This window comes from Copadichromis virginalis, linkage group LG3 (genome assembly GCF_057382275.1).
Source record: "Copadichromis virginalis isolate Kocher_CV1m ecotype Utaka linkage group LG3, C_Virginalis_male_GT1.1, whole genome shotgun sequence".
NCBI lineage: Eukaryota > Metazoa > Chordata > Actinopteri > Cichliformes > Cichlidae > Copadichromis > Copadichromis virginalis.
The window spans coordinates 39,447,467-39,470,819 of NC_140620.1; the positions used below are offsets into that span (position 1 = coordinate 39,447,467).

The window sequence follows — 23,353 nt, forward strand, 5'->3', positions numbered from 1 at the left end:
CTAATATAAGGAATGGATGTTATACTTTTAGAGTGTATGACATCATCATATGTTCTCAGTGGGTTTTTTGCCTCCTCTAATAGGTGGTGACACTTTTTAGTCTAATCATTGTTCAGAAACCGCCTAAATAAAACTTTTTGCTGATTCTGCACAATAACCATCGCAGTCACACACAGGGAGTGCTGTGGGGGGGACAACAAAGGAGCAGACCAAGCATCACCATCATCATCCTCATCACAGCTGCCACGGACGCGCGTAAAGCCGGCACTGCCGCCGATGTTGATGCGCGACGACTCGGCGGCAAATCGGTTAATGGCAGGTTACAAATGCGCAGTAAGCCGAGACACGATGTCCATGTTGGGGGTGATGTATGACAGGAGCTGGGCGACAAAGCGGAGGGAAGCTGTGGAGGAATCACTGCAGTGCAGCAGAGCTGTCAGTCAACCGGCAGAGGAGGCTGCACACAGCCCACTGAGAGCCGCCGCCGGGCGTTAGGCTGACCGGCAGCTGATTTCAGACTTTATTGTTGAATCTCTGAGGATATTGATGCTTCCGTATCACATCAGGGCATTTCCCCATCCCTTTATTATCACAGCAGCCTCCTATCTGCGCAACAGCAACGGTGACGCCAGCTTAAGAGTCTTTCATTTTTTGCCACAGATTTATTACTTTAAGCGGCTACAGTCACCCTTTAACTTCATAAATCCCACAGGAGTTTTATTTCCTCCATCTCTCCCTCTGATCTGCACTCTCCCCTCTGCTATGATTTCCTCCTGTTTTACGCATCGCCCCCGCTTTACCTTGCGCCTTTGTGCTGCATCTCTCGCAGCCACTGTATATCACAAAATCGGGGATCCTCCTCATTGTAAGACAGCACGAAGACAGAACTGCTCAGAAGCAGCCTCTCTACGCAATCTCGCCATCGCACCCCCTCCCCTCCTCGTCGCGGGCCCACTTTCTCAAAATACACACTTCTCTGGCACACATACATAAGCCTGCTCAGATGCGGAGGGAATGAGCGAGCCTCCCTCCTCCCTCGTCCATCAGCATCTAACAGCGCACTGCCTCTACCAATCTGTGCAGCCGGAGGACCACCCCAACCCCGTGAACCCGAATCTACCCGCCCTGCTCGCTTATAAATACCGCTCGATTTACACCGGCAAGTCTTGGTCTTCGGAAACGCTCAGGGTTGCAGCAGAACATCCCCCTTTCGTCTTACCCCCCCTCCATCGTTTCGCTGTTTTTTAAGAAAATCTCACGAATCATCCATTTTTCCCCCACTATCATTACTACCCACTCTTTTTCCCCCTCCCTCTCTCCGAACTGCACTTTTTTTTCCTTCTTCTTCTTGCGGCCAGTTGCATGCATTGTTCGTCTCCCAAAATGGTTTGCGAGACTAAAATTGTTGCGGATGAACACGATGCTATACATGGGACCAAAAAAGAGTCGATCCTGTGGAGCTCTCCTCCGTCCAGCACGCCTCTGAACCCCGCCGAGGCCAAGGATGTGAGGAAAGACGTGGTTTTTATCCGCGAGTTTGAGCGCGGGGATCAAAAGGAGGTACGCCGCATCTTTTACGAGGGTATTATGGAGAGGATACCCAACACAGCTTTTAGGGGGCTCTGGCAGCAGCCCAAGACCCAGTTTTTATACGTTCTTCTGACAAGTAAGTACCCTCACACTTCCGTGTGCCGTGCAGCTTATGTGTGTTTCAGACCAACTTTTTTTTCTGGTCATACGCATCTCAAAAGCTTCAAATGTAACCTCTAACATGGATTCATGTGCGCAGGTAAATGTCGCTGTTGCGCGTTTTTTATTAGGTCTGCGCCCTGAAGCGATTCCTTTGAGGAACTTGCCTTCAAAATCATGCAGAAATCTGATGCTTCTTTGTTGTCGTGGCTCTGTGGGCGATGTGCAGTTAAGTTGAGAAAAAGGCTGTTGCTGCAGCAGCAGCAGCAGCCGCCTCATACTGTGCCACACCGGCCACGCTGCTCCTACACGCCAACAAAAGGCATGGCAGGCGGCATGGTGCATGTGTTTAACCGATGTGATGACATGCCGGTGCTTCAATGAATGACTGAATGAATTTGAGGATTGGCCCAGAGGGTGCGCGCACGTACCCAAAAAGCACTCCCCCGCCGCGCCGCCAAATACACACAAACACACATGAACACGCACGCACGCACTCCCCCCCCAGTCGCCGCCTCGTCACCACCACCACCTCCGCCCCTACACAGCAGTCAATGCGCCACATCTCGTTTGGCTTTTTGTTGATGTTGCCGGTTTAGGTAAACGCGTCTTGCGTCACAACATGTACGGTTACGCACATTAAAGAATAAAAAATCGCATGAAATCTGCTTCACATACCCCCCTCTTTTTGTTGTTTGGATATTTGTCTCGATCCTTCCAACCAAATTTGATCCTGAATACTGAAAACCTCGTCTGAGCGGAAGCTTACTACCCCGCGCATTTTAGCGCTTTCTGTTTCGCTCCACCTGGAGTGCAAATGAGCGAACAAAGTAGCAACTAGGTTACTGCATGGCACGCAACATGCTACGCGCAGCATCCATCCTGCTTGCTTCTGTCTCCCTTTGCGCCCCCCAGCGTTACATCTTACTAATAACTCCCAACATGGACTGCACTGGTTGGATGAATCCAGCACTAATACGCTCTCCTCAGGCAGAACAAACTCTGTCGTTCTGTTAACTTTTGTCTCCCAGAAAATGTCTGATGAACGCGGGTTTGTGTGAAAAATTATCCAAATATTTGATTCAGCTGTTCCTGATATTAATGCTTACAGATGTCTTGTTGTGTATGTGTGTGTGTACGGGTCCGGCAAAAATCAAACATGTGATTTTCTCTTCTGACAGGTTTTGTTTATTTTTCTTCCATTTCTCCATAGTAATGTGCTTTTACATGACCAAATCCCTCACGCTGACCTGTTGTGCACCCCTCATTCTCATGGGTGCACGCTACTACTACAGCAGGAAAGTTATCCAGAACTATCTGGACTGTGCTCTGCACACGGACATGGCTGACATAGATGCATATTACATGAAACCCACAGGTAAGAGGCAGGGAACACATCACTGTTTTCACACACACACACACACACACACACACACACACACAATGTGTGTGGTTTTGTCAGTTCCCAGTGCTCCACCATCACCAGCACGCAGTTAGTGGGTGAAAAAAATGCATTGGCGCACTGAAAAGTTTGGGCCTGTAACTTTTAACAAGACAAAAAACCAAAAGCGCTGTTTTTAAACACAGCTGTGTCTAAGAGTCTTCAGGCGATGCAGAGGCAAATCATCAAATATGCAGGTCGTCTCCCTGCTTTCCCACCCCTCCTCCCATATCTCTGTCTCCACTCCTTCCCCCACTCTGCTTCCTCTCTGGGCTCTGCTTGGACACTGAGGTAGGGGGCGGGGAGTAAAGGGTGGGGCGGGTGGGGGTGGCATCACAGGGCTATTGATCGTGCAGAGGAGACTGCTGATACACTTTCTGCAGTACACTCGGTGTCGGCAAGGCTCATTTCCTGCACTAAAGCTTCTAACTGGAAAAATCAATCCACCTCTGGTGTCATCTCTGACTATTCATTCTCCTCGGGAGTTTAACTCCGGGCAGCACCGACGGACAGCCACGTACACGTGTGACACACTTTTTTTCAGACATTCCCCTGCCTTGTTAACTTCTTCGACACATTTATTCCCTGTTAACCCAGACCACGTGGCAAATATAAAAAGCAGGTGTTCATCAATTGCCCCCCCACCATTGTCTGCTTCTCTCTGACATTGTGCCCTTTGGCTTGGTAATCCAGTGCATACACAAATGCAATTTAGCATTCCCATTATTGCTGCAGGGCTGTGATGGTTTAGATGGGGTCAGGCACCACTGCTCTTGGACAATGCTAATGATTATATCCGTGCACTCTGAATGGGCCCACGGGGATGAACACCTGGGTACCAGCACGCGGTCCTGATGGAGAGGCACCACTGACGTCACTGTGGTGCTTTGTTTAAAGTGTGTACAGAATGGCATGGCACGTAGGGGTGCGTGGTTATATAGAGGAGGAAACATTTGGCCAATAACGGGGAACTTGTTGAACTTAAAGGCCCTGAAAACAGATCATATAAGTCAGCTTCTTTCTAAGAGGAACGGGCTCTAATGCAAACACACACTTTACTGCTTAATGAAAACTGGATGTGTATTAATTTAAGGAAGCCTGCATAGTTTTGATTATTTGCACTCTTTGGTTTCTTATGACATCATAGAGAGGGGATATTCCTAATATGGTCATCTCAGGGTCACAGTTCTGGCTGTGAGCACAAAAGCCCACCGACTTGCTGTTCAAACCTGTTTGTGAGGGGCAGCCAATGAAAAAAAAGTTGGCTTAAAGGGGGAGGGTGCACTGAGGGACTGCACCAAGGTTAAGTATAAGATAAATAAGGATTATATTAAACTGTGAATAATGCAAAGCTACTTTAAGAGAGTTTAAGAGTAAACATGAGCATGCACACAGCCCACTGTATGTATAACAGTAATTAGGCCTCTTTAATGCAACGTTGGCCAAACATGGTGTTGGTTTGTTGACAGCTACGACACTATAAGCACATAACGACATTTTCTGATGGCACTTGGATGATATTTATCTGTTGCATTTCATTTGCTGCTGCTTTAATATTTAAAAACAGTGATTAAGGGATGAAAACCCCCCCAGACATTTAAGTTAAAAAAAAAAGATAATTAATTTTTTTCCCTGGTACAAAATGAGAATAATGAAAAAAACAAAACAAACAGGTTAGTTGTTGTTATTATACTATATTTCTTATTGAACACCTATATTGCTATCGTCCCTGAATTTCAGAAGGACTTGGACAATAAACTGTCAAATCAACCTACTGGGTCCTATAAGGAAAGTTTCAATAAGATAATCAAAGTGTCTAAAAACAAAAAAGAACATGATCATGCCATATTTTAGCTTGTTAGCAGCAGATAACAGCAAAAGAATAAATCACAAGATAAATAACACGAGTTCATCTCTGAGGTTTACTTGACAACCATGCAAACACCAACTCTGTGGACTGTAGCCCTCTACGTGAGCCAAGTAGCTAACGAGTTAGCTGTGTCTGTGTGGGTGGGTCTGACAGGGAGCGTTTAAGAGTTTGCAACAGATGAGATAAGGACTTTTGTGTTCAATAATGTGTGTGTGTCTTCGAGGACTTCAAATAGGAAGTGATACAATGTTGAGTGTGTGTCTGGTGCTCGAGGCTTCTCTGTGTTTTGAGAGACGGTTTGCTGAATGTGGGAGGTCAAATAGTTTGAAACTCAGCATTGAATTTCACAATGCTTGTTTTCTTTTTCACCTTGAATGATGGGGATGTATGAGATGTGCTGCTTTAGAAGAAAGATAGAGCCAAACACAGGAAGACACGGAGTTCTTCGTGACACTGAAATAAAATATAAAAGGAATAAACTCCAATAAGCCAAGTCCACAGAGTAATAAAAGAAAAGCGATTCCTGACTGAAGACACATATCCCTCTCCACATGGCACAACTACACTAATTCATACTCTCACTTCCTGTGATCACTCACTCTGCAGCCTCTTAAGGCCAGCTGTCACTGCTTTCATTAGACCTGTAATGCTGTGTGTGTGTGTGTGTGTGTGTGTGTGTGTGTGTGTGTGTGTGTGTGTGTGTGTGTGAGAGCAGGCAGACAGGTTGTGAAGTAAATTGAGCTAACAATGGTTGAGAGGATAAATATGTACGTGTGTCTCAAATAAAGACTGGAGGCTTATTTCAATCCATCCATCCGATTCAGGGTTGTGGTGGGCTATCTTACCCAGCTGTTATAGGGTGAGAGGCGGGGTACACCCTGGACAGATCTGGTACAAAAATGCCACTTAATTGAAATTAAATTGATTGATTGATTATTTCAAAAATTATCTGATTTGCACTCAAACACACAATAATGTTTATAAGCTTAAATAAAAACAGCATTTAAAAGTACTCAACAAACCCTGTGAAGTAATGTAAATTTTAATCCGTTTCCTCTATTCAGTTTCATTTATATAGCACCAATCAGGAAAAACAGCTGCCCCAAGGTCAGGGGCGTAATTTCCAGGGGGGTTAGGGGGGTTATGACCCCCCCTCAATAATCACACCCAACCAATATAACCCCCCCCCCCCCCCATAAAATTATGAATTATCTGCATAAATAGGCTGTTGATTTTCTTTACTCATTTCAGGTATTACCAGCAAAATAGTTGCATGTTTAATCATCTGGGAATTTACCCACATTTATTTATTTATTTAGACAGAGATCATGACCCCCCCCCCCCACCACCAATGTTCAGCACTGTAATATTAGAGAGAAAAAAACAACAATTTGGCAGTCCCACATGGGCAAGCTCTTGGTGACAGCGGGGAGCAAAAACTCCCTTTTAGCAGGAAGAAACGTATAGCATGAGCGCAGATACAAAAGACTAACCAGCTACAGAAACTATTTAACAGATACAGGCGAAATAAAAGCTGACTTTATTTATTTTTCGACAAACTTTTCTTTTTGACCACATCTAGTCATTTCATTTTGGAAAGTTTAAAATCTTTTTTGTTTCTTAACAAAAAGTAGCAGCTAAAACTTTTGGTAACTTGTAAAAACAACCCAGCTGGGCTATAATATAATGAAGTTTAGTGCTGAGACTATTATTTGCTACATGTTGGAGAGACACCAAGAGATACCAAAACCCAGCTTTGTGACTGATTGCTCGTTACTAATGTGCAATTTACAGCTGCCATTATTAAGCCTTTCTACTGCTCAAACCCAAAGATCTCCAAAGCAGTCAAAGCATGCTAAAAGACTTCTTTTTGGAGTAATTAAAAAAGTCCCGGCAGCAGTCGGATCATTTATCCCCTCTTTAGTCGTTACTTGATGTGTCACTTTAGGTCATCCTAAAGCCACTTACAGCCTAAAAAGCAAGTGTAATGAAATGAGGGTGTGAGCAGACACTGAACCAAGCTCCCTGGTGAGGCGAGATACCCGCTCATTAATAGCGGCTGTTTAATGAGGCGTCATGATCACTGCAGGGTCTCATCGAGGCAGCGGACATTAAAATACCTGCTCATCTCATTGTAGCCCTGTATGTGTGTGTCTATACATTTATGCATGTGTGTGGAAGAGGGATGGGGGAGGTTTGAGCTCATTCGGTTGCAGGTGAGGGCGCAGCTTCCTCTGCTGGTACTTGTCCTTATTTTAGGACTGAACGACAGAATGAGGGAGAAAGAGTATAAGAGAGAGTGTGTGAGGGAAAGAGGTGAGACAACGGGGCATCTGAGGGAGGGGTGTTGTAAAGTATAGCATTTACTTTATGCGTGTGGGGAGGGAAGATAAATCTAGGGCTTGCTGGCCAGCAGATAGACCAGATGAGTCACAATCATGGCCTCTGCGCCAAACACAGCTCTTTACAAATTTCAGTTTAGCTTCCTTATCACTTTAAAATTCCCAATAAATTTGGGCTCAGCTGGTTGTTACTGTAGTCTGCACAGTCTGCATCCACAACAGGAGTGTTTTTGTTGACTGGTATCGCACTTGAGAAGAGTATGAGCGACATGTATTTTATTTTAAACCGAAGCATCCAGCCCATGTTGTGATTGTCATGTCCAGTTGTGGCCCAAAATGAAACTGCAACACACAAAGGAACCTCTATGGGATATTTCATGCACATCAGCTGGGATATCTTAGTTTAATGAGCTTCTTTGGATGCTTCCCTCTACTATTCCTTAATCTTTCTGGGATTTTTTTTTCACCCTCACACCTGTATCACTCCTCCTTTTCCTTTCCTATATACTTCATCTGTGCTGAAGGGGAGCAGGTGTGGTGGAACAGCTGGGCTATCTAGAATTCTGGCAGACACAAAGTAATGTCTTTGGTCATGAAGGGAAATGAAAAACACTCTTTACTGGCTACAGTAAACAGTTTATCAGTCCCTAAGTTTGTTTGACTGAGACCTAATATTAGGGAGAAAACCTCAACAACACTACAGTCCTCTATGAGGATGGACTTGGCAACAGTGGGGAGGAAGAACTCCCTTTTTCAAAGGAAGCGGCCTCAAGTATAACAAGGCTTGGCAGTACTCTGCTGGGAGTGGGAAATGAAAGTGAAAAAAGAGAGGAGCACAGAGTGAATCGGATCATGTTGATTCCTTTACATCACTGTGTGACTGCTGTTCTCAGACTGCACACGTCCAGGTTTGCTTCACAACTTAAAAACTAGACTTTTCTCCACTTAAACAAAGAAAAATTAATACAATTTCCACAGCAGAAAAAAAGCTAAATCAACCTTGTATGCCATTTTATCTCTGCCACAAGTGAATGCTTTTTCATGTCTCGAGTCAACACCGGGGAAGCGTCGCTTAGAAAAGTCCATATTTGACTTGTTGAAAATACGCAAACGCCTCTTTGGCCTTCAGTGGTGCAGGTGGCACGCTGTTATGTCTGCGCTCCAGAAGAAGCAGACATGAAAACTCTTTGCCCTCAGAGCTGGTGCTGCTCTGATTTCATAATCAGCTGAGTGGGGCTCAGACTGCTTTTATCCACATATTTTGTCCCAGGTTCAAAATATTTTCAGCACATCTTAGAAACCACCTCAAAGCCTTGCTGGTACTTTTAATGTTGGAGCTAGATGTCCTTAAACTTACACCTTCCGTTACCAGTTTGAGGGTTTGTGCCCACATAAATAACACATTACTTAAAAAATATAATATATATCTGATTAAATACTAGGACATGTTTTAGTTTTAAGTACCATCATAAGCACGATTCCTTTAAAGGCTCTGCTGGACGCATACCACCTGGAGAATACACGCTTGTCTTTTAATTTTTCCTGCACGCTGAAAACACGTGAGCATCTGCCACTTGTCGGTTCAGTGTTTTGAGGAAGTCGATCCCATCATTAATAATAGATTGCAGTCTCGCTACCTCCGGCTTTTGTCTTACATTCTGCTTAAATCAATGGCGAACAAAGGTGCTCGTCAGAGAGACTAGATGGCGTGTCAGCGGCTTCATTAGTTTTCGCATTGTGTATTTTCTCGCTGTCTTGACTCGCTCATTACAGAGGAGCCTGTTATCAATAGACGAGAGACTACGTGCATGAAGATTAAGACTGAGTCTGCAGTTTAAGGGTCGCGATTTCTAAAGGAACAATAAATGTAGATGTAATAGGTTTGAGCTCCAGTAACGTTAAAAAGAGATAAAAAATTATTATATTGAGCAGAACTGAGTTCAGCTTATTGAGCTCAACAGTCCCAGATTCTCACGTGGCCCCTCGGACAGGAAGATTAATCGCCCACCTCTGGGTTAGATTAACATTTTGCATTCGGTCGTGAAGCCCACACGGGTGACCTTTGACCCCGAGAATCAAACCAGAGAGAGATCGAGAGAGGGCAGTCGGAGCAGCAGCTGTACGCTGATGGATGCCACGTACACATTAAAGCGCAAGTGTGCAAGAAAAAGGACGCGTACTCGCACGCTTGCGTACAAACAACATGGAGACGTGCTGGCGGACAGGCAGGCGGCAAGACGAACAGTCGGGCGTGCGTAATGAGTTCCTCTGTGTGTGTGCTCATGAAGCGTGACAACACACACGTAGGCGCATCAGTCTGCTTTGCATTGATGAGTGCTCACGCGCACATCTGGAAACCGTGTCCTTTGTGTGACAGTCATCTCTTCTCAGCATTCGTCGCCCGTGGCCAAGGAAGATACTGCTGACGTGTGGGGTTGTGCGTGACAGGTTAATCCATACTCCCAGCATGCACTCTGACCTGAGGAGTACAGTGTATCTGTGTGTGAGTGCATTACAGAGACTCCGCCTTAAGTCTTTTTGCTTTAAAGTGAAAATAAAACAGTATTAAGGGATTTTTATATATACAAAATAACTTGGAACCCCCCAGGTCTCCCCCCCCCCCCCAACCATATAAACATAATGCAAAATGCTACAAATTGAAACTCATATGTGCAAATTAATGTTTAATTAATATTTTTTAATTTGTCATTTTCAAAAAAATGTAGTTTCTGGCGTTTATTTCATGATTCGGGCTATAACGGGTTAACCATATGTGGACCACTTATGCTAATGTGCCCAGTGGAACAAAGCGCAACATATGTGTGTGTTTTTTTAGCACTACAAGTGACAAAATGTGACCAGAACTGTCGGGAAGAAAAATAATCGTATAACACAGTCTGATAGGCACCTGATGAATACCACAGGGAGATCTCATTCCCCACAGAAGCGCGAAATGTAATGTTTGGGGGGGCCGGATTAATCGTGCAGCGATACGACACTTTCAATCCAAAGCCATAAATCACTGTTGCTTAAATTGACTTTAATGTTCCCTGCAGCAATGAGACGCCTTCTGCAGGGAAATAGAAAGAAATACTTTGGTCACTAGAAGCCTAAACAATTAGCAAACACGCCAAAATCCAAGCCGCCGCCGATCTTTCGCCCAAAAAGCGTTAATACGGTGTTCGCTTCACAGAAGAGTGAGCTCCAGCAGAGCGAGGCAGCGTCTAGACGGAGCCCTTACCATATTAGGCCTCCAGGACAATCTTCTTGCACACAATAAAGCCCATTCCTGTCTATGTGCTCATGTAAGTTTGTAGGTATGTGTGTAATTTTTAAAATTTAATGGAGGGTTCATATCACAGCATCAGCCAGTATCTAACACTCCCACGCGCATGCATGGAGGATTATTAATATCTACTGAGCTACTGAGAGAAATTAGATCCGCCGCATTAAGAATACAGTAATCAGATTCTTACTTGTGAGAGAAAGATTTCCACAACTCAGAGCTCTTGCTCCCTTTCTCACCCTTCACTCTCTGCTCAATCTATTTCTTATCTTGACATCATCTGTATTCTCCGTGACCCCCACCCCCACCCCACTCCCCCTGTAATAATGGCAGACCCCCTCCTTTGCGTTTGTATGCCCTAGCAGCAATAATGGATCCTTTCAGTCTCATCGCATTTACTGTTAACTCAGATGCTCGCCTTCCTCCTCCTCCTCTGCTGCTGCGTCTTTCACACAGGACAGCTGAATGACTTCTTCTTTTTTTGTTCCTCTTTGCTCTCTTTGACTAACTCCTTTTTCTGACTGAGTAACCTCATTCATACAACCTTCCAGTTACACACACTCGCTCACACACCAAAACATAGGCGGTACACTGTAGTACCGCTCCACTCTTAAACAGCTGCGGGAGCATCAGAGAGCTTAACGCTTTTCTCAAAGCGAGTTCCTCCTTCACTCACTCCCTCTTTCTAACTCGTGATACCTTGAAAGACTAAATTAATTGTTATTTATCATATTTAGCAGAAAAGTGGAAGCGTGTAGAAGACAGATATTTACAGCTTTAGTTAACTATTGCCCTCAAATATTTTTATGATGACCCTTCCAAACGCTAAGACAGGGAAAGTCTTTGACTCAGAGAGCTCGCCATCATCCTGTCTTAAAAGAAAGCCACCATGGGTGTGAAGTAAAGCCATGCTAGAAGCTCTGAGAGGCTCTACTACCCTGCCCACACACAGGAGTGTGTTTCCATCTTAGTGTAATTACTATGCATGCTTAGATTTGCTAACAAGCACTAAAAAAACACAGCCTCCAAGGCGGGCAGTCAAACCAGGCTGCACTGCTTTGTGCATACGTACACGCCACACTCCTCAGGTCATCAGGACACGTTTCCCAAATTGTCTGTTTAAACTGCTAAGTTTCCAACATGTTCTCATCTTGTACCAGTTTTTCAGATAGGATCGGATCTTCCTTTTACGAACAAGCTGTCCTTTAATACACCAGCTAAGACTGGTTGCGTAGAGATAACGGTCCAGCTTTTGGACCCACAAAGTCCACCTTAGGAGTTACGAGCTGCAGGTTTCTCAGGCGGGACCCCATGGGTTCACCTCTATTTTTCTTCTTGGTTAGAAAAACAGTTTGGGAATGCCCCATTCCTGGTAAAAGATAGCCGCACATCAGTGCATGAAGCAAGGCCCAGAAACACATGGATGAGCGAGTGGTGTGGAAGAACTTGACTGGCCGGCAGAGTCCTGACTTCAACCCAACACTGTACCTTTGAGATGAATCACAGAGACTGTGAGCCACGTGTTCTCATCCAAAATCATTGTTTGACCTCACAGATGTGCTTATAGAAGAATGGTTAAAAATTCCCATAAACACTCCTAACCCTTGTGGAAAGACTTCCCAGAAGCACTGAAACTGTTATAGCTGTAAAGGATGGGCCAACATCATATTAAACTCTATAGATTAAGGATGAGATGTCACGCAAGTTCAGCAAATACTTTTGGCAACATAGCCTGTGATATTCTGTGATATCAGCAAACTGCACAGTCATCTGACCCACATTTCCAGAGAGGCAGACAAAATCTCTGATCTATCGCTTCTAGTCTGCAAAGTGTTCAAATCATTGTTTCTATATCCGATAATTAAATCCAATTTGGCTGCAACATCTCCACACTTGGGGAAACTCGAGGGGCTTCCAGCTTATAATGTCAGCACTAGGAGAGTGGGGATCACTTGGGGGCTGCCCGTTGCCACAGTTGTTTGACTCGCTAACAGAAGCCTCTGGATCAGCTTAACACAAGCCTGCAGGGCCATCAAATCCTCGCGAACACGTGGGACTGATGCATGTCAATTTCACCGCCTGTTTAGTGTGCGTGTCTGTGTGAGGGAGCAGCAAACAGAGAAGAGGGAGATGTTGTGTGTAACGGCATAAAAAGTGAGAGTAAGGACAAAGAGAGAGAGTTAGGATTCAGAGCTCGTGAACAGATGGAGGCAGATTTCTGCTGTCCGCAGGTCGGCCTCTGCCGGTCACAGAACAGTCAGATTTACTTTGTCTGTCACAAACAGATGGCATTTTAATACAAAACCACAGAAACACTGCCAGCACATGGAATAAGTGCTGCTGATGTTAGTTATCTGACCACAGTTATGCAACACAGCAGAAGGTTTAGAAAGTCTTTTTCTTTGAAAGATTACTGCAAGGGCACATGCATTGTCATGTTGGGTTTAAAAGTCACAAAGCTTCCAGGCTCCTAAAAGTGTCATTAAAACATCATGAATAGCACAAGTTTCTACCTCAGAAACATTTAAACGAATGTTAAATTACACTCAGGATGATTCACATCCTTCTGGCCTCTGAACCTGAAGTATTATCACTGAAAAGTTTCAGAGGGGAAAAGGAACAATTGCTCTGTATCAAAGCGAACCGTTTACAAACTGCAGCAGGAATAAAGATTGATGGTAAAACGGGCTGATATTCAGGCTCTTAGTGGTTCTGTGGTGGAGGAGCATTGTCTGCTGACATTTTTCTATGTCGGTCAAACCTCATTTGTCTGCCTGGACGTGTGTTGAGTGTCTTTGTCTGTCTGTCATCAGTCTGATTAATCCTGAGATGCAGCAAGTCCCTGATAGTGTATAAGCATCTGTAACATGACAGTGTTTTGGCCCAAAAACTCATCTTTAATTGCTATCTGACATCAGAGTCTCTGCTCCAGTATGCTGTCAGCTTTAAGTGACTGCTCTGTCATGCCTGCACTTTTAATCAGCAGTCCTCACTGAGTGGATAACGTTATTAAGCTCCAGTCAGACCTGCTCATTCAGCTGCTCCCTGCATCCCCTTTTTTCTATTTTCCATTCATTGGTTTTTCTACCCAGAGCCCTTAAGTCATTACAACAGCCATGCAAGGCGACGTTCATCTTGAGATCAGTTCCTGCCTCATCCAACTATTTTGCAACCAGTTATAGTTTTCATGTCCTGTTTAATAGTTTAAGACAGTTATACTGCTTGTTTTGTGTTCCATGCAAGAGATATTTCAGAGGTCTGACATATGATCAAAGTCATGGCAGTGTACCGGAGCAGCTGACTGTGAGACACCTTTATCCAAAAACACAAAAAGATCACCATCACAGGCTCTGTTCTTCACCTTCATGTCAAAGTTAATTATTTCCTCTCATACATGGATACAGTGATGTTAAATAATGAGGTCAGTGTATGTGCAGCTAAATACTCGGTTTCAGACAGTCTGTTTTCTGCTCTTAGCAACCTAGAGAGAGTAAATATGGTCGCTTGCTATTCAAACCTCCTGTTTGATATGGGTGGCCAATCAGAAGAAAGATGGTCCAAACAGGGGCAGATAGCCTATCCTAGAATGGATTATTTTGAAATGTACAACTATTCTAACAGAGGAAAGAATGAAAATATGGAGCTATGAGCTTAATAGGATGAGAGGCTGACAGGCTTAGCACAAAGACAGTAAAACCCTCAAAATTAAGAAACGTAGACAATAAAGAAAAACCAAACACCTGCTCTCAGCAGGTTCAGCTCCACTAACATTGGAGAGATCCCAGTTGGCTGTTTGCAGTGTTTACACGAAGCTTGGCTAACAGGCTGCTAAATCATGTCTAATATAATTCTTGCTTTCGCAGTAAGACTGGATTTTGTTTCCTGTTTCCTCCTGTTAGGTTCCTGTTTCTGGGTGGCAGTGCTCGATGGTCGTGTGGTGGGCATCGTGGCGGCGCAGGGCCACGAGGACGAGAACACGGTTGAGCTGCGGCGGATGTCGGTGGACTCTCGCTACCGCGGCAAAGGCATCGCAAAGGCGCTGGGTCGTCGCGTCCTGGAGTACGCAATGCGCAACAACTACGCCGGCGTGGTCCTCGGCACGACGGCCGTGAAGCTGGCCGCCCACAAGCTGTACGAGTCGCTGGGTTTCCGCAGAACGGGCCAGAGCGAAGACTACCGGCTACCTGGGATGAGCCGCTCGCCGCTGGAGAGGCTCTTCTTCCAGATCCGCCATACCCGCTATCGCCTGCAGCTTCGTGAGGAGTGAGAGGTGACAGGGAGAGAGAGAGCTGGAGAGTTGGAGATGGAGAAAGAGAGGGACAGAGAGAGAGAGAGCAACGACCCTCCTTCACCTGAGAGCCCTGACCACGTCCTCTCCTCTGACAGCTTTTATTTATTTTGTGTCATTAGGGATAACTTTGAGTATGACTTAACACTTCTACTATTTCACCCTTAAGTCACTAACGTTTTTACTACTATTATGCTTTTTTTTGTTGATTTTTGTATTATACTTTGACATTTTAAAGAAGAGTTTGTTTCTATTATTAATAATCTTTTATTTTTTGTATCTTTAATCCTTCCTCTCACCTGCGGGAGAGAAAAATTGGCTTTTTCCAGAAGACATCTAACTGGCACCCCCATCTCAGCACCCTCCCCAGCCCCTTTGGCATCAAGAAAATGTGATTTTGATCAACATTACCTTTCATTTACGTTTCTCTGCTCTCCTCAAACCTTCCCTCCCCACAGCAAAATCATGTTTAGTTGCTCAAGAGTGCAGTTTTCTATGTGGGGTGGGTGGATAGAGCAATGCGTGGACCGGGGGGAGTACATAGACTCCTCAAAAAAGGGTTAAGGGAGTTTTTAGCACACACTCTCCTTCATAAAAATGATTTGGTGTGTGAACAGACACACAAACCGAGTGATCCGGCTTTTAGCCACCTCTCCAAGGCACCATATTGAAGCACAGCGAGAGTGTGTTACTGACCCCGACAGTGAGAGAGAAGAGATGGCAAGGATGGTTACTGGAACATGTGCTGTGTGCATCCTGCATCATGAATAAACACAGCGCATCTTCCTCACACACACCTTCCTCTTTACTCTCCTCACTGATGGTCCGATTGGATAACAACCCCCCCTTTTCTATGTTCTTTCCCGGATCGATGAATCACCTCCTTTTCTCACTGGAGCTGTGGGGAGGGTCTCTGGCTGGTTGCGGTGACAGGAGGGTGGCGCTTTCTCGCTGCAGTGTGTCACACTGACAGATCCCGAGATGAGATATAGCTGCACGTCAGAGCTTGTTATGTGTGTGTTGTGAATATGTGACTGTGTGTATGTGTGTGTACGTTTGACGAGGCTCTGGTCTGACAGCAGACCGAGTCTCAGCTGTGTGCGATGAACCTTTCTCACTGAATCAAGTATTATGAAACTAAACATTAGTACTTTCTTTGTGTACTTTTAAAATAGTTTACTGATTGAATCAAGGTCAATTCTAACACTTTGGATACAGTTCAGTGTTTAACTGATGATTAGTAATTTTATAACTTTGAAGAGGAAACAAACTTCATTTAAATATGCAAATTTTACTGTCAAAACTACAACAATTACAAAGTCGCTGCAGTCTACACTCCGCCTGCTTAATCCAGGTTATTGGGGAGCAACTTGAGTAAGACTACAAGCAATACTCACAAACCTACAGTACATGACTGAGCACAAACAGCAGTTGATTATTTTATCTGATCTATTGGCACTAGTGTTTCCCTTTCCTCCATGTACTTATATTGTGTATACAGCTGAAAAACTGAAAAACTCATGTAGCGAACGTCAGAGTTTCTCCCATAACACCTCTCTCCATCTCCATCCTCCGAGCGTACGACCACCAGTAGATTCAGCCATCCATACTCTGAGCCTCAGTTATGTTATTAAACCATTTGTAAAAAGTCCAACCTAAAGCAAAACATAACAAAAAAAAGCACATAATATATAAAAAGGGAAAAAAATACAGATGTAATTGTCACAATCTTAGCACTGGCCCTTCTACCTTGCTTTCCTTCCCCTCCTACCTCCCATTCATGAATCTGTCTGCAACCCTGGGCTAGACCATGCACCCTCCATTTGAACCCTCCGCTGACCTTTGACCTATCCTGCTCAAGTTTCCAGCCATTCCTGGCCCCTCTCTGCATGTGCCACAGGAGCCTTGCTGCACTGCTTTTACTACTCCATTTGAAGCTTGTCGCATCAGCCGTAGACCCCCGCCCCCTGATCTGATGTCATCTAGGCAGTGTGGCGCTGCCTGGACTGGCTGGAGCTAAGTTGCACATGATGTATGGTTGTATGGGTGTGACGCAAAAGACTCAGAGAGTGAGGGAGAAAATGCCTGTGTGTGTGTGTGTGTTCAGAGTTGGTGCAGACACTCACCAAATGCAGCACTGCCTGGATGACATTATGCCTGCCAGCCAACCAACTGTAGAATGCAAAAGCAATGCAAGTGTGGCATGCCTCTGTACCCGGTGTGTGTACGGTGCCTGCCCTAGAAAAGTGTAGAAAAAAGTGAATTGATATATATATACTACATATATATATAAAAAAAAAGAAAATAAGCTTCTTCTTTGATATAAACATATAGAAAACAAATATGTGTTTCTTTCTTCGGAAAAAAAAAAGAAAAAAGTTGTACCATTTGCATGAAATGTGTCTTTGAATGCAAATATAACTTTTAGGAGAGAAACTCCTAACACATGAATTACAATGGAAAAATGGACGTATTTTATTTTCTCTTGTTTCTTTTAAAGTAATGGTTTACGTTCTTAATTGTCATGACAAGGGCGTGAAATTAATACCAGCCACAAGCCAGTGCTTGTAAACCTTCACCACTGTATCCGAATCTAAAAGCCTTGCAGAATTGGAAAGTAATCAGATTAATCGGTCACCAGCTGGGGGTCGATTAGCAGTAGATCCTTTCATAAATTGGAGCAGGATTGAAGGAATGTGACTCGAAGTGTGTTCTTCTTTGGTAAGATTTGCTAGATTTTCATTGAGCATTTGAAAGTTGATGATGCAAAAGGGGGAAAAAAGTCCCTGCTAAGTTGACACTAAAGGAAACACAAGTTAGATGATTAGATTTTAATTGTGCTCAATGCCTAAAATGAAACATGCACTCGTTTTCTTCTGCATCTAATTCTGAATTACACTCCCCACAATATTATAGATTATATATAAGGATATTTGTATATTATCCCCATAATGAAGGCAAGACCCTGGACGCTGGGTCCGATGACACTAAGGCTTCTTCTCCTTAACTCTTCCTTAAATTTGAGCCACGAGAAACAACGCTCTTGTAAAGGAGGCTCAGCCGCTGGTACGCTTTTATCTTTAAAATAGCGCCAATTCAAGAAATCCCACTGAAGCACTATAGAGTAAAAAAACGAGGCACGAAGGCACTGAAAGCATCAAACAGTTCTTTCAGATGTTTTCACTGGGCCGACACGTGGAGGATGCCTCACACCACCTTGATGCATCTGCTTTGAACTTGGTTGTTGCTGGAGAGTCAAAAGGGAGCCACACTTTATTTTATTGTGATGTTTCTGGAGCAACAGCTTCTCGGGAACTTCACAGAGTACCGAACACAGAAGTTAGAGCCAAACTACAGCATGAACACTAAAAGCTATGGATCAGACTATAACATTTTTTTCACCTCATGTACAATCAGATATCACAGTCAGTGGGACAGAAAACACAGTGGTTATCCCTGCCAGTGTATTCAGGTCCTCCCTGCATGGCTCAGCCCGGTCTTTATCAGACTTGCTTGAGGTTGAGCCTTCCTGAGGTGGACTGTTAAAAAACGAAATAAAAAAAAAATCCTGTCTAGATCTTGTGGAGGAATGTGAAGTCTGTCGATTCTGAGCCATTTCTGCTGCTGCCAATCTCAGTTTTCTGCCTGATGAAATTTTATAAAGCTCCTTCGTGTATTATGGGAGGAACTATTATCCACATTCATACATATTCTGAACAAAAAGGGACGGTATTCAAAATGCCTTTGCCAAGGCCTTATGCACTGGAATCAAACACTGGAGTTTAAAAACGCTGTGGACTGCATGACTTGAGGTAGTTGAAGGGTGACTTTGAATTGTAAAAGGCAAAGTGCACTGACTAAAATGCATTTATTTCTAGTCTGAGTAATGTCTGTTTTCTACTTAATGTGAATGCTACACCCTGTGAAGCCTGACCTCCGTGTAAAACTGGTAGAGCATACTTAATGTTAGAATGTAGACGGTATGCAGCGTCTATCAGAGTGTATATTTAGTTACGCACCGTTCCTATGACGTATTTTGCTGATGTACAATCCAAAAACCAATCTCACCGCTGGTTTCTGTTTGTTTTTCCTGTGATTTGTTTGAGCGTGAGCTTTCCTTCCTGAGAAGGTATGCTGCATGGACGCCTCTCCTGCTGGAGAAGGCTCTTTTAGTTCAGAGGGCTTTAAAATAATAACAAAAAGATCACCTGATGCTCTTCTCTGATGGATAAAACAGAGGCACATCTTCAGCATTTATGTATTTATTTATTTTAACTCAAGTGGCCGCTTCAACTTCACGCTAGGTACAAAAACGGTTCCAGTGTCACGATTATGTCACAATATTCATTCAGTTTATCTGCTAGTAAAGGAGCATAGACCTGAAAACTGCACAAATGTACAGATCCTGTGGGTGTGTTGCGTTACTCTGATGCTGCGTGTCCGTGCTCAGCCGCTTTGTGGGCGAACATTCAAAGGCATGAATGTAAACTACCGACATTTTATGTATGTTTTTTTTTGGTCTGGTTGCTTTTTGAACGAGAAAAAGTGTAAAATAACAAAAAACAGAAAATTGGGTCTTTTGTTAGATGACTCAACCTCTCAACATTAGACGTTAGACTTTTCGTGCGATTGTAAATAGCCGCCATCTCTTCCTGCTACTTATGTATTATTTACTGCAGCCTATCATCCTTGCTGGTTTTAACCGATCCCGATGGAGTTTTTTTTTTATTTTAGTCTCGGAAAATGGATGTCGCCTGGACTGTTCCACCTGACGAGGAGGGCGAGGGGCGAGGGAGGAATGTGCCACGTTGGCAATTGACGGCGGGTGGGGTGGGGGAGCTGTGGAGGAGGGTGGAGGAGGCAACAGAGCTCCACAGCATGGACTCCCTCTCTCTCTCTCTACCTCTGGTGAGGACTTTGCTCCACTGTGGAGAGCGCTGAAGGACTCACTCTGGACTGAGGCCACGGGTGCCAAGAACACATGAAGCACTTGTAGCACAACTGTGTCTTGTTTTGCTAATACAGTACAAGGTAGTTTGATTTTTTTTACCATTTCCTATAAAGAACATGGATAAAGTTTCTCCTGTATCATCAACTGTATGTATCATAAAGATATATATAAACAGGATACAATGTAATAGTTCATGCTACAACCCAAGGCTATTTTAGGAGGTGGAAATTTGCCAAAGGTGACAGAAACTGCTGCATTTTTAATTCCTCACACGGCTCCATTTTGTTCAGCACAGCCCTGTAATTTACTCGTTATTATCTGGAAAACTTCTGCCCATGTGCCATCTAAGCAAGCAATAAACACAAGGAGGCAAAAGAACAGAACAATGGCAAGGATTTTATCAAGAAACATGAAATGCTGCATTGATATTTACATGCCCGACACTGTAACAATTAGTATTGTAACATTACCGCTCATTTATGCTGAAGCCTGAGGGGGTGTTTGATTGTAAAATGTTTGGGGTTATTTTTTTTTTTATGTGTCTTTACATAGGGGGTGTCAAAGATCTGCTTTTTAAAAGGGGTACCGCTACATATTTGTACAGAAGTCAAAGGGAAATGACACAAAGGGGCTAATGGATGCTAAAAAAAAAGAGTTCAAGCAGACAGGACCAAAAAAAAAAGATTGTGTAGTCCCACTCTGTAAATGCTTGCTTCTGTAAATCTCTTAACAGAGCTTTTATTCAACCATAAGGACTTTCTGATTAACTCGCACCATTTAAACATGCACTGCGACTTCACTTCCTACAGTCTGTCAGCACGACCGAAGCTAATCAATTAAAACCGTGCTGCAGCCGCCGAAATCACTGCTCTCAACTGCGTATCTTACCAGTGATTTTCAAAGGCTTCTTTTTTGTTTTTTAATCTACGATTTATTACCTGTAAAGCTGTAAAGTATATTTTACTGTATATAGCATCTGGGGGTCATTTTTACTCCTTTTTGTAACCATGCTTGTGGATTTAAAAATATATAAAAATATATTTTTAAAATAAGAGAATTGATTCTGCAGTAGTGCAGGTGTCTTAATCTGTGCTACCTCACAAGAGTCACACAGAAACAGCAGCAGCCACTTTCAGAAGCGCCGCCATTGTGGACTTCCTGTCTGCTTGAACTCTCTGGCGTTGTCGTACTGCGAGCCCGAACACTGCAGCTCTTTTAGCTTGTAGCACGCACACACACCAGCCATGACCATGAACATCAGGGGCTCTGGAGCTATCTAGCTATAGTAAGCTGCTGTAATGCAAAGAGGGCTTTCTCTGCCCTGGAGCCTTGTCATTGCTGTTGTCTGTTGCCAGGAAACTGACCACACAAAGCACAGCAGGGGGACTGATATGCAGCCACACTGTGGGGAGGCAGGCAGGTCAACAAGCCCGCCATGATAAAGAAATGGAAGGAGCGTAGATGGATGAGATGGATGGACTTGAAGTAGGGGGGTGGAGGTTAAACAGCATCTGAGGGAACTTTGTACCCGAGGGACCTGAAGGGGATGAAAAAGAGGCCCCTTTTCAAGTAGAACAGCCAGTACACAGCACCAGGGGCCCAGAAGGTTCACATGTATGAAGGAAGGAGGGTTAAAATCCAATCTTGCAACATGATTCTAATGTACATTATTAGACCAAGCATGGTGTGGTGATTTTTGCATATTTATTTATTCCCAGGGAGTTTGAGAAGATGGAGCATGAGATAGACAGAGAGAGAGAGAGCAAGACAGTAACACCATGTGACCTCTGTGAGACTGCAGTGGCATTTATTGAGATCTATTAGCTTTCAGTTCCCTTTCTGCCATTCGTTTGGAAGACTTCTGCATCACCACATGGGGATTACTCTTAATATTGTGATTATTAACCCTTTCTTTTATACTGAATACAATTGGAACACTGTATAGATGTAAAGATGGGATTTCTTGCATTATGATGACTGAAACATGGATGTACATATATTGTATCGATTAAAATGATGATGCATTTTACACGGTGCTGGAGTTGTTTTTTCCCCCCCAAAGAGAGCAGAGGGGAGGAGAGAAATGAGACAGCAATATTTGAACTGAAGTGACATAAATGTCAGCTGTGGGTGGGTGGGGGATATACTGCAGGTTCTACTTACACACCTCCTGGCAGCGAGGGAGAAGCTCATCTGGAGTCTTGAGAGGGATTCGGGATCGGCTCCTGTTAACGGCACAGGTCGCTGAGGTGAAGTTATCACTTAAATGACCACACTCAATAACCTCAATTACATCCTGGAAAAGAGATTAACGTTCAAGAAGTCTAATTACGTTTTTCATTTTAATTTAATGCCCGACCATTTTAACCTATCAAATCAAAGGTCAAAGCCCAAGTCAGAGTGGAGCAAAAGTGGGATACCAGCACAGTCTGCTGTGCAACTGACACTGCTAAATAAAACACACTCTGGAAAAACAAAGAAGTGTTTGTTTTACCTCCCTCGTGCTTCGAACAACTCCAAAAGCGCGAGTGTCCTCTTGAATTTGCACATACCAGGCTTTCGTTTCCCTCGCAAAGAGGTGGAGGAGGAGGAGGAGGGGGGGCTTTCACCCTTTAACCACAGAACAATGAGAGAATAGAGGGGCAGATTTCCATAACACTGTCCCTTGGTCTGGCTCTGAACTACTCAGACTGACCTGGTGAGAAACACTTCTCTAATGGAGCGGAAAAGGGAAGGTTGATTCCTCTGGAATAAAAACAAAAAACAAGGGAAACTACAGGAATTTAAGTGCATGACAAGACACTACTCATGTTGGATCTGCTGGATGTTCCACATGCACCTTTGTCCCGACAACTCCTACAATTAGCAGCCAACGTGATGTGACATTGCAAATGCATAATGGGGGGGTTAGGCTTTGTTGATCTTGTCACAAGGCGTATGGTTCTGCCAGACACATTTTGCAGGCTCGAAGGGTCTTAATTGCAGGACACTATAAAAAGTGTCTAGCTGTGGCTGCCACAGATAAAGAAAGTCGGTCAGTGTGCCTGGAAGCCGCTGAATGTGCGCGAGCGCATTCATTTCGGCTGCACGGATGGAAAGTGTGGGTGTCGGTGGACGTGCGTGCATGTACGTGTCCATACGAGCATTTGTGGAATGTGTGCGTGTGTGAGAGAGAGAGGCAAAAAAACAAGACAAAAGGGGCGAGTGGGCTGGAGCCAAGTGAGCAGATAAAAGATGAGCTGCAGAGAGCGAAGAGCAGAGAAAAATTAGATCATCTGCTCTGAGTCATGAATGCAGCCAACACGAGGTGAAGTTTATTACACACAAGTGTCTCTGAACACATCGAAGCTTCGTTGCATTAAAACAGCAAAATGTTTTAAATGCAGCTCATTTCTGTTTTAATGCTTTTTCCAAGTATGATTTATCCCTCAAAGGACTCGATAAACACGAATCCACGAAGAGCTTGCTAAAATGTAGCATGCAAAT

The 23,353-nt window shown here is 44.0% G+C and overlaps 1 protein-coding gene across 1 annotated transcript; it reads left to right on the forward strand.

Annotated features, from left to right (window-relative positions):
• The first annotated feature begins 878 nt into the window (after window positions 1-878).
• aspnat (aspartate N-acetyltransferase) lies at window positions 879-21,896 on the forward strand. The gene is made up of 3 exons (XM_085451041.1): window positions 879-1,666; window positions 2,903-3,067; window positions 14,528-21,896. Exons 1-3 carry the CDS (start codon window positions 1,363-1,365, stop codon window positions 14,893-14,895), a joined length of 837 nt encoding a protein of 278 aa, XP_085307167.1. The 5' UTR covers window positions 879-1,362; the 3' UTR covers window positions 14,896-21,896.
• Window positions 21,897-23,353: the final 1,457 nt, after the last annotated feature.